The sequence below is a fragment of the Vulpes vulpes genome, chromosome 2 (genome assembly GCF_048418805.1).
Source record: "Vulpes vulpes isolate BD-2025 chromosome 2, VulVul3, whole genome shotgun sequence".
Lineage (NCBI taxonomy): Eukaryota > Metazoa > Chordata > Mammalia > Carnivora > Canidae > Vulpes > Vulpes vulpes.
Window position 1 is genome coordinate 102,846,153 of NC_132781.1, and position 12,350 is coordinate 102,858,502.

The window sequence follows — 12,350 nt, forward strand, 5'->3', positions numbered from 1 at the left end:
CACTTTACAATGAAAGCTTTAAAACCTAAATACATAAAATTTCTCATCTTGCTCATACTGGGCAACTTGAAGTCTCTTTAAGATTGAAAAGATCCTGAGTAGACTATGTCTGCTACATAACCCGTGTTCAGGTTCTATTTGAGAAATAAATGGACTGAAGAATAAATACATTTGGAGAGTTCGATAGTTTTTAAAGATTTATCTATTTCTTTGAGAAAGAGAGAATACATGAGTGCGGTGAAGGGCACAGGGAGAGGGAGACATGTATCATCAAGTGCAAGCTCACAAGGGGAGAACAATTCATATTCCCTAGATGAAATGAAAACCCGTTTCTGCATGCCTCATAATCCTCCCAGTTGGCCCAGCCTTACGTTTACATTTCCTTTATTCTTATTTTTTGCTGTTATTCCCCAATTGAATCTTTAATCAATCCAAGATTTAGTTTGCAGTGTGGTGCAACATTTAAGTTTTCATTTGTTTGTTTTTTGTTTTTTTGTTTTGTTTTTCTGAGAGAGAGGGAGGGACAGAGGGTGAGAGAGAGAGAGAGAGATGGAGGAATAGGAGCTAAAATCAACAAACACAAAACATAAAAATAAACAGAGGCTTAACCAACTGAGCCACACGGGCGCCCACGCCCCAACATTTAAGAACTGTTTAAAAAAACAGCTATTTGCTTCTTCTAAATAACCCATCTTTTCTCACCTAGCTTAAAATGCCACTTTATCATAAATTCTGTTATGTTTTCATTTTTCTGGGTTTTACAATGGATTCAATTGACCAGTTGCCTTGTATCAATCAGTACTCTAGTATTTTAACTGCTTTATACATATGCTTTAGTATCCCATGCAGGTCCATAGTTCCCCTTTTTAATCTTCTCTTTCAGTATTCTCTTGGCAATATTTACGTCTGTTACTGGAGATGAATTTTTAATCACTATGCTAAATTTGAAGAATTCATGGAGAGAATTTGTAATTAGGTGAAGACAATTAATGTTAACAGAATCAATCTCCCTGAATCAGTGTATTTAGATGCACGTTATGTCTTTGCTTTTACGTCTTATTTGACATCCCTCCTTAGCTTCCAGGAGGTTTTTTTTACCATATGTAAATCCTGCATACACTTCGTGATGTATTTATATCCTGGCTTTTTCTTTTTTCTAATGAAATGATATATTTTCCCATTGTAACTTCTAAGTGGTCACTCTTTTGATATCTGTGTATTTATTTGGTAATGAGAGTAAAGTACCTTATAAACTACATGCTTGTTAACAAAAGTTGGGAGTTTCTCGAAGATACTCAGGGAAGGCACGAATTGGATGGGAAAGATTTCACCAGAAAGATCCACATCGAAGAATGGTATGATGTGGTTGAAAAACAAATCAAGTAAAATACAAACAGGATAGGCTGTTCATATTTATGTGTATGTGATACACACACACACACACACACACACAGAGGCTGTATACGAATGTCTACAGAAACTCCTTTTAATGTGGTGGTAATTGATCCATTAATTAATTACAACCGGACTACACGCGGTATTGTGGGTGAGGCAGATAGAAAAAAGCAGGGGCAAACCCACGACAACAGCTAATACAAAACTAGCTACCCCCAAACTCACCAGATTCCTATTACATTTGTTAATGATTTTAAGGACTAACCAAAGTAGGAGCCGCCCCTGACTGGCTTAGTTGATACAATATGCAACTCTTGGTCTTGGGGTTGTGAGTTTAAGCCTTCCGTTGGGACTATAGCCTGCTTAGAAAAGGGAGGGGGTGGGGGCTTAGTCAGGCATCTGCCTTCAGCTCAGATCAGGATCTGAGGGTCCTGGGATCAAGCCCCATATCAGGCTACCTGGTCGGTGGGGAACCTGCCTCTCCCTCTCCCTTTGTTGCTCCTTATCCTGGTTTGTTCTCTCTCTGTCAAATAGATCAATAAAAAGTTTTAAAAAAAAGAAAGAAAGAAAAGAAATTGACCAACAAAACCTAACAGAAGCCACTGTTGGCACAAGATGCACCAGCAAAATTGGGAAGTTTGGTGTGTTTTTACAGCAAGACAAATGCATAGATACAAGAGTAGGCACTTATTTCAGAGGCCATTTTGTGTGTGTGCCATTTTGTGTGTGTAGGTGGCATGATTTGACAGGAAGTAGTTTGGAATGAGCAACCTAGAAACTAAGGGGGTCTGCATCTTCAGAAACTGCTGCTGGAATGAACTACAGAACTCTGGAGACCACTAGGGTCCCTTCTGAGAGGGTGGCTAGTTCCAGGGCAGATCATGTTCATTGGTGGAAGAGCAATGAACAAAAACAAAGGAACAACAACAAGAAACCATTTCTTGGCCCCATTCAGCTTAGCTAGACCAAATGGTATTGGTGCGTGTGAATGATTGCAACTATGAGCATCAAGCATTTGTCTCTTACAGGTGCCAGCTAGAAAATTATCTTTTGTCCCCTTAGAATTCCCCAGGGTGACTTATGAGACCAGTAGAGGCTCTCTGTAGTGACATTTGAATAGAAGACTGACATTTCCTAACGCAACCTGCGATGAGAGGCAACGGCATTACTAGGCTATAAGGAGACAGGAACTCCACACCAGGACTCCAGGTAAGTTGAAGAATATGGTTGACTGTAGTGTTTTTGTATAGATCAGAGATACTCAAAGCGTATATGGTAGTCCAACTCTGAGCTTCTTTGTTCCTTGGTCAAATGTTAGGTGGATCCCCCAAAGACTTTCTCACAATCACCTGAACCTAAGATTTCCAATTCCCAGACTTCTGTCGAAAACAATTTCGGATCTAGAACACACATCCTCTAGAAAGTTCCTGATTAGAACTCCTATCCCCATCTGAGTCTCATGTATGTCCTGGTTCAACTTAGCTGCATACTCATTTGGTAGTTACACCAATGAAAATAACAAAGTGTTAGAGTAATGTATGTTTTATGACGAAAAACAACTGAGATATGAATGCTTTACCAAATCCCTTAGCTCAGGTTTTCCAATTCTACTTCAGGGCTGTCATGAATGTCTCCTCCTTTTAAGAGTTGCCAAGAAATTCACCACACACTTTCCATAGGGGCACCTGGCTGGCTCAGTCCATTAAAAGGCTTCGTTAAGGGAATCCCGGGTGGCTCAGTGGTTTAGTACCTGCCTTTGGCACAAGGCGAGATCCTGGAGTCCCGGGATCGAGTCCCACGTCAGGCTCCCTGCATGGAGCCTGCTTCTCTCTCTGCCTGTGTCTCTGCCTCTCTCTCTCTCCTCTGTGTCTTTCATGAATAAATAAATAAAATCTTATAAAAATAAGGCTTCTTTAGCTCAGGTCAAGACTCAGAGGCCTTGGGGTTGCCCTGCCTCCAGCTCTCTGCTCAGCAGGGAGTCTACTTCTCCGCCTTCCTCTGTCTCCACCCCCATTTGTGTTCTCTCACACTCAAATAAATAAAAATCTTTTAAAAACAACCAACAGTTTTTCATAACTGGTTATTCATTCCTTTGGATATCTCTACCCTTGCAGTCCACTCTATCTCCTGAGGAAAACTGAAACTATGTCATAATTAAACCATGATGAGAATATGAGGGCTCCAGTGTGCTGAGGATGATCTAGGCCATAGTCTACTAAAAATCCCTGACCTGGGAGAACCACCTCAAAGGGACCACAAAATTAAATCAGAAAACCTGTATTCTGGCATTGTGGGAGTCAGTGAGGGAACAACAAACATGACATTGCGGTGTTCACGGAGTAGAGGCGAGTTTAATGCCACATTTAGGGTGAGCACAAAGGGCCTACGGAGTCATGTAAAAATAAGGGTAGTGAGTCAGGGATGGATGCGATATCAAAGCTAAAACTTAAAGAACGAATAGGGATTAGCCAGTGAAGAGGGAGAGAAGCACATTCCAAAAAGAAGGGATAGTGTATCAGTGAGGGTCCAAACAGGAGACAAACCACTTAGTAATTTCAACAGAGAATGTTTAATATAAAAAATGATGAACTATAACAGTAGATCAACTATAAAGATGAGAAAAGAAATCCAAATACCCTAAGGTGCAAGATTACCCAAGAAAGATTGCCCAAATGGGTAAATCCCAAGGCTGGGATTCAGGTCTCTTTGAAGGAGATGTCGGAACTGCAGTCAGAGTTGCCCTGCCAAAGCTAGTCCGTGCTACTCAGCATGCAAACAGGAACTACCCTTCAGGAGTGCAGGGAGTCCTGTCTGATAAATGGATGTATAGAGAGGGTCAGGGAACAATGAGCCCACCGACCAGCAGAGCAGTGCAAGGCCTCCAGTGTATCATATGCATATGCAGAAGGATGCAACAAAACCCTTAGGGATACAGCAGAGTTAAGACTAAGGACTGGATGCAGAGAGTGAGTAGGGTGTCAAGAGCATTTGCTGGGGGCATGGTATCCATTTTAGGAAGGTCACTGGCTGGGGACGAGACTGCATGCTCTGGAGTGCACAGCTGGGAAGAGTACTTCTGATGCTGGTGAAGGGGGCGCGGCAAGGGAGGAGGAGAAAGGAAGGAGATAGGAAGAAGAGAAGAAGAAGGAAAGGAGGAGGAGAAGGAGGAGGAGAACACAAAGACGACGAAGATGAAGATGAAGATGAAAGAAGACGAAGAAGAAGAAGGGAAGCAAACCGGAACTTGGGCCAGGGCCAGTGCTCAATCTCCAGGCTAACAGGAACAACCCTCTGGGACACCAATGAGTTGAGGTTGGTAATCGGATGCACAGAGGAATTCAGACATACAGGACTCAAACTTCTCTGCCATCCATCGTGCTGCAATCACACCTTCTTTAGCAACTTTGGACCCCCGCCAAATTAACTCTTCTGTGGTACTGTCTTCAGACTCCTCTGTCCCACCTTTTCATTACTATCTCATCATCATTTAGTAATTCCTTGTATTTACTTCCACTGTTTAAAATACTATGTCATATCTGTCTTCTGATTGGACCCAGACTAATACAGAGGCCGGGGAGTGGCACTCTTTGGATTTGTCTTCTAGAGGATCTACCACAGAGAGCACAGTTGAACTGCAGCTCAAAATGTAGACAGCTGCTACATTTTCATATCCACCATAGCACTCACACCAAGGCCTCGTGTCTCTGGTAGGCTGTGTCCAGCCAATGACTTAGCACAGAAGGAATACTAAAACCAAGTCATTTCTGTCTCCCATAGGACCCCTCTACAGGCAAGCTTCTGATGGGGACTCAAGATCAGAAAACCCCAGGGGCCTGTGCTCTGATTCTCCAACGGGGCTTGCCCTAAGATCCACTGCACAGCTTTTCCCCACCACTGACACCATGAATAGCATAGGGTCTACTGGATCCTGTGACCAAAGCAGTGAGGACTCCTAAGCACAGCCTGCACCTGCTGCACAATTCATCTGCTCTGAGACCACTGAAGTCTTGCATTCTTTAGTTTCACCAAGGCGTATGGATGAAAGGAGTACTCAATGTAGGACAAGGTTTACCAACCTTGTACCATGGACATGGTGGACTGTTGTGGAGGCCTCTCTTGGGTATATTTACCAGCACTCCTGACATCGACCCACTAGATGCCAGCAACGTCCTCAGTTGTGAGGATCGGAAATGTCTCCGGACGAATCTATTGTTAGCAGTGTCTGTAGCTAATAATACTGCATTGTATACTTAAACTTTGCTAAGAGGGTAGAGCTTACATTAAGTGTTCTTACCGATTAATTAATTAATTAATTAATAAGAGCAGGAAGAAACTTTGGGAGGTGATGGGTAGGACTATGGCTTTAAGGCACTGATGATTTCACAGAGGTCTATACTTATCCACAAACTCACTGAATTCGATACATTAAGTACGTACAGCTTTTGACATGTCAAAAAACATGTCTCCAGACGCTGCCAAATGCTCCCTGAGGAGCAGAATTCTTCTCCCACCACCCCACCCCCAACGCATTGAGAATTAGTGGTATAAAATATGCTACCTCCAGAACCGAAAGACGTCTCCCAGTTTCTGTCTTTGTGAAAAGGTATTCAAAATGTGGCAATTTTTCTTTCACTCCTGTGGGAATTTCCTGGCATGCCCAATAGATGCCTCAAAACTTCACGGATATGTCAATTCATGCCGTCTTACCAAGGGCCCAAAGTGTCATAGCCTCTTACTGCTCCTCATGTCAAATTAACATGGTGTCAATATGATAGGCCAATGAGATATTCTCGGGATGTTCAAATGGTCTAGCTCCATGAGTTAATAAAACGCTGAGGCAAATGAAATGAATGGACACTTTGCCTATACTCTATGAATATGAACTATTTCTGATTCACTAGCGGAATAGAAAAGAATCCATTTGCCAAATCAGTGGTGACATACCATGTACCTGACGTCTTATCAATCTGTTCTGGAAGCAATAAGAGGCGCACAATAACTATGACTGGAACTACTCTTTGTTTAAGTTGACAGTAACTACAGATATTTGCCACAATCTCTCCAGTCTCTGAATGGGCCAGACTAGTGAATCAAGCAGAAATGTGATAGAGCTCACCAGCCTTTCATCCTTTAGCACTATCCCACTGCATCTCTGCTAGGATGCAGGGTTGTTTTTGGTTTACCCTACCAAATGAAGGCTTGGAGACAGTTTCAGAGGTTTCTGCTTGGACTCTCTAAATTTTTTTTTATCAATTATATTTCCTTATTCAGGAGAGACACAGAAAGAAAGGCAGAGACATAGGGAGAGGGAGAAGCATGCTCCCTGCTGGGAGCCCTATGTGGGGCTCAATACCCGGACTCTGGCATCATGCTCTGAGCTAAAAAAAACTCACAATTTTAACAAGAAACACTTTTAGCTACTGTAAAATCATACAGTAAAAAACTATTGCAAATGACATCAATCTATATTACAAAGGATTCTGAATTATACTATATAAAGTTCTTCACCTTATCCTGTCAGAGTAATTGTTTTCTAGCTAACCGATCACATGCTGACATTTTTCACTATACTTATAAATACTCTTCTTATTAAGTTAAACTTTCTGCCTTGAGAAATTGTTACCATTCTTGACCAAATACTAAGATTCACAAAACAAAAAACAAAAAACAAAAAACAAAAAACTTTACCTTTTAGCGGGGTCAACTGCATTTATATTTGCTTTTTCTACTAAAAATTCCACAATTTTCTCTTTTTTTTCATTTACAGCAACTAAAAGTGGTGTGAGGCCATCCTGTAGGAGTGCAAACAAAATTTATATTTTACAAAATTACATATTTGGATAATGAATCATAAAAATTCTGAACGATCCTGTAACTTAAACATGTAACATAGAATGTAAATAAAATTAGCCCCTTCGTTCTCAACCCTCCATGGTTTCACCACCTGCTCCTTCTTTTTAAAATACGGCTTTCTCGGGGAGCCTGGGTGGCTCAGTTGGTCAAGCATCTGCTTTCAGCTCATGAGCTCAGGTCATGATCCCAGGGTCTCAGGATGGAGTCCCACCTTGGGCTCCCTCTGCAGCAAAGAGCCAGCTTCTCCCTCTCCCTCTGCCCCTCCCCTCCACTTGTGCTCTCTCTCCTGCTTGCTCGCTCTCTGTCTCTCTCAAAAACATAAACTCTTTTTAAAAAGTAAAATAAAAATAATAAAATAGACCTCCTCTGCCTCTTCAACAGATTACCTGCAGTCATTCCACAAACTCGCTTCAATCATTGCCTGGCTCCAAGAATCTTTGCTTCTCTCACAATATATATCATGGTTATTTTATTCCACACCATCTAAACCAAAAGCTTCTAGAGGGGAGGGGTTATTTTTTATCTCTGTGTCTCCACTCTCTAAAACACAGTAGTAAATATTTAAAGTATTGTTATTGATTTTAATGGAGATCTCCGGAGTAGTGTTTCTTCAATATATTACAAAGAACACATGATTTGCAAGAGATACTGTGCCCCAAAAGAAAGATTCAATGATCATCTAAGTTTGTGAAATATTACAAAACTGCACTATACAACTAGCACAAATGAATTCCATTTACATTTGCTTATCCCCATTTGACAATTCCTTCTTTTGTAGCAAACATTAATACTTGAGAAATAAGAGTTCCCAGGGATATAGTTTTAAGAACTTTCCAATTAAGGTAAGGGTTTTCTCCAGGTTGTACAAACTTGCTGGATTCTCATCTCTCAATGGTATGGGGATCCCAGATGTCAACATAAAACACTCCAGCTCCAAATGAGTCACTAAGGAGATGGACTCTGAATGAAAAGAGATAGGTTTCAGGGCAGCTGGGTTGCGTAGCCAGTTGAGTGACTCTTGGTTTTGTCTCAGGTGTGATCTCAGGGTCGTGGGATCCAGCCCCACGTTGGATTCGGGGCTCCCCTGGCACTCAGCACCAAGACTGTTTAAGACACTCTCTCTCCCTCTCCGCCTCCCCCACCCCCACAAGCCTGTGCATGTGTGTGCTGTCTCTCTAAAATACTTAAATAAATCTTTTAAAAATTAAAAACAAAAGTAAAAAAATAAAAATAAAAGAAACAAGCTTCAATGAATTTGGACCACTTAATACTAAATAATCTTTGGTAAAGGTGGGCACACAATGAGATGAGCACTCGGTGTTATTCTTTATGTGGGCAAAATGAACTCCAGTAAAAAATTTGGGGTTTTTTTGGTTTAAAATAAAAAATAAAAACAATAAAATATTAAAAATAAATAACTAAATAAATAATCCTTGGACTTTCTCCTATTATACCACATTAAAGTTTTATCTTAACTGTTAGAAGGCTCAGTATGAGATTTTTTCATTTTTACCCTTTTATTCAAATTCATTTCCATATAGCGTACTATTAGTTTCAGAGGTAGAAGTCAGTGGTTCCTCAGTCTTATGTAACACCCAAGACTCATTCCATCACGTACCCTCCTTAATGTCCATCACCCAGTTATCCCATCCTCCCACTCCACCCCTCCAGTGACCTTCAGTTTGGCTCCTATGATTAAGAATCTCATATGGTTTGTCTCCCTCAGTCTCTCTGGTTTAACTTTTTCTCTTCTTTCCCTTCTCCTCTCTCTTGTTTCTTAAGATCCACATATAAATGAGATCATATGATAATTGCCTTTCTCTGACTGAGTTAGGGTATTATGCTAAGTAAAATAAGTCAATGAGATTTTATTCTCAACTATACTCATTCTGAGAACCTAATGCACATCTACTTCTAAAAAAACCTGTTTGTATTCTAGTTTCTATTATCATTGCTATTTATGATTATTTTATAATTTAGACTAAGTGTAAATCAGAAAAAAAAATGACAAGACTTACCAATAAAAATTCTAATACTAGATGAGCACTGGGTGTTTAAATGTTGGGAACCTGAGTTTAAGAAAAACCTATTATTCAAAAATTCTAATACTGCTTTATACGGATTATTTTTACTATAATAAAACCTACCATAAAAATTGCGTATTTAGGGAATAATACCAAGGAGAAAGAGAACACTGTCTGAAATATGCATAATCTATCCAAGGAGAACCAGGATTAACCTCATATGGCTTGCAGATATTCCAAAAGGAACATGATTACTGTACATTTAAAGAAAAAATGGTTTTCAAAAAAAATCTTTTAAATTTTAACTTGGAAAATTCATCCTGAGGCAGAGGGTGACTCAGTGGTTGAGCATGGTGATCCCAGGGTCCTGGGATCGAGCCCACATCAGGATCCCCATAGAGAGCCTGCTTCCCCCTGTGCCTAGCTCTCTGCCTCTCTCTGTGTGTCTCTCTTCAATTACTGAATAAAGTAATGAAAAAAATAAGGAGACGAAGAAACAGAAAATTCAATCCCAATCCTAAGAAATTAACATAAAATACAAAATATATATTATAAATTAATATGGAGTGTCTTGAAAATCTTGAAATCTTTGTCAACATATACCATAAAACAGGAATGGTAAACTCAATGCTTATGGAGGCAAAGCAGGTGACACGAGTCAGTGAAGAACCTAGTCGGGGACACGAGCAAACTGGAGACACACGCCTCATATAAAGGGACAGCCTCTGCACAGCATACCAAACAGCAGCATGGGCTGAAGGTACCAGAAGTGATCTATAAGAAAAGCTCAAAATCCAGAGTTCTACATGCGTGTCATAATTTTAAATGTTAGCTCAACTGACAGTGGAAACTAAATACATCTGGGGGCCACATTTAGTCTATAGCCTACTTGTGTTTTTCTATTTGCTGTGACTGTTTCCAATGGCTGTGCGTAAAACAAATACTTGGACATCAAACCTTTCCTAAAGCATCAGGATCATGTTTTCCCAACAAATTAGGCCCCACCTTCTAAGGAAAATTGCTGTGAAGACTCATTAACACCTACTGTCAGAATTTTCCAATGCTTGTTTCAACTACAATCTATTTGTATTTACTTCCCTCAGATTGCTAGCCGAACAGACAGGAGTTCAGAGGAATGCTGAAGCAAAGTTATTAAAACAATTACCATCTGTATTGTCACTAACTACATGCTGAATGTTTAACACAGTAGTGACTATGCCAGGGCCCTATGAATTTGAAAGACATCCTAAGATAGTCTATCGCACAGCTTCAACTAAAAAGGAAGGTTCACGGATTTCTACTGCTGCAATTGGGAAAACCCTGCTTCTAATAACAGAATGGTAGCAAAACATGTAAAATCTTTAAACGGTCAGACTCTACTTATTAAAAGACTACTCATAAAGACTTCCCATCTGGGTGCCGGTGAATGACTGATAGTTGGAAGAAAAGGTAATTATTTTTCAAGCCAACAGAGATGACCAATAATTTTCATCTGTAATTCTCAAAGAGATACAGACAGATGAAACGCTAATGTTGGAGAGAGTGGAAGGAAGTAGCCAGTATCAAACATCAGTTGTTTTTTATTTTACATCTCCAAATGTGTATATGTATACCTACCCATTCAGTAGTTCTTAGCCAAGAGTTGTATCAGAATCTCAAAAAACTACTTCCAAATTTCTGCGTACACACGTTATTGGATTCACTCCGTCGAAATCTTCACGGGACAGTTTTGGCTTGTAAATTCTTTTAAAGTTCCCTAGCTGACTGTGATTCACCAGCACAAGTCTAGCTGAGAACTAGTACAGTACACAACCATGTCAGTCCCCTCTTTCACCTACGTGGCCAATTCTCCCTATCACTTAAGGATTCAGACAAAAACAGAAATGAGTCACTTATCAAACCTTCATTCAATTTCCATGGCTAGAGGTAGAACAAGGAGTAGTAAACTCAAAATGCAACTTGATTCCATTATTTACACACTCCTTACTTCCTTCCCATCAAGACATTCTAGATTTGCAAGCAGAGTTTAGACTCTTACCTAAGTGGCTATAGCTGCAAAATACTATACTGTGTTCTTTCCTCTTCTTCTCCAGTTTTTGGTTTTTTAAGATTTCTATTTATTTAATCATGAGAGACCGAGAGAGAGAGAGAGAGAGAGAGAGAGAGGCAGAGACACAGGCAGAGGGAGAAGCAGGCTCCTGCATTCAAGGAGTGCCATGTGGGACTCGATTCGGGAGACCACGGGATCATGCCCTGAGCCGAAGGCAATTAGCTTAGACAATTATTTCAAAATATTTTCATCCAGGAAATGCTTGAGCTTCCAAATACGAAAAATCGACCCTATCTATGGCACACAACAGAGTTTCTGCAAGGGCAGCGACTGAAGGTAATGCACGTCAAAGAAAGCACAGGGAGCCTGGCAAGTGTGGTCAGCACCAGCTCCCCATGGACACCTACCACCCCACTGAGGAACTACATAGGCTGAGCAGGAGCTACTCTCCGGAATGGGAGGCCTCAACGTGGTACGTGGCTGGCAGAGTGGCTACCAGGGCAAGTAGATGCCCCCTGTAGGATGTCATGACCTGATCCCCCTGCTCTCATCTTCTGAACCTTAGGGCCTAGAGCGCCCAAGGCCTATTACAACCTGCTGCTTTCTCCTCCCATTTACATTCACCCAAGCTACTCCTCTGGGTCATGGTCTCCTACTCATCCCCAGAAGCATCCAATTCCTAAGCCCCTGCACAGCTTTCAGCCTCCACCATCACCACACTCCCCTCTAGGCCTTCAATCCTTTGTGGGCTCTGAGGGCACCATCTACACCCAGGCACCAATGGGAAGATTTTCTTTCTGGCATGGAAGGGTGGCTAGCAGTCAAAATGCTGCCTTTCTTCAGGCATTACTTTTTTCTTTCCCTCCCCCTGCCTCGGTTTTGCAGTTCTTTCCAGGATGACAGGACCTGCTGTATAAAATTCAGTGCCGATGTCTTCATATATATATGTACCTATGTACATATAAGTGTACATGTACAAGAAAAAACATTTGCAGCTATTTTTGTTTATTTACTTATTTACTTATTTA

General features: G+C 40.9%; 1 protein-coding gene across 1 annotated transcript in view; it reads right to left on the bottom strand.

Annotated features, from left to right (window-relative positions):
- LOC140595958 (uncharacterized) overlaps positions 1 to 12,350 on the bottom strand; it is a 145,215-nt gene that overhangs the window by 117,186 nt on the left and 15,679 nt on the right. The window contains exon 7 of the mRNA XM_072742406.1: positions 7,084 to 7,187. Coding sequence (XP_072598507.1) covers positions 7,084 to 7,187 — 104 coding nt within the window. The remainder of the gene's footprint in view (positions 1 to 7,083; positions 7,188 to 12,350) is intronic.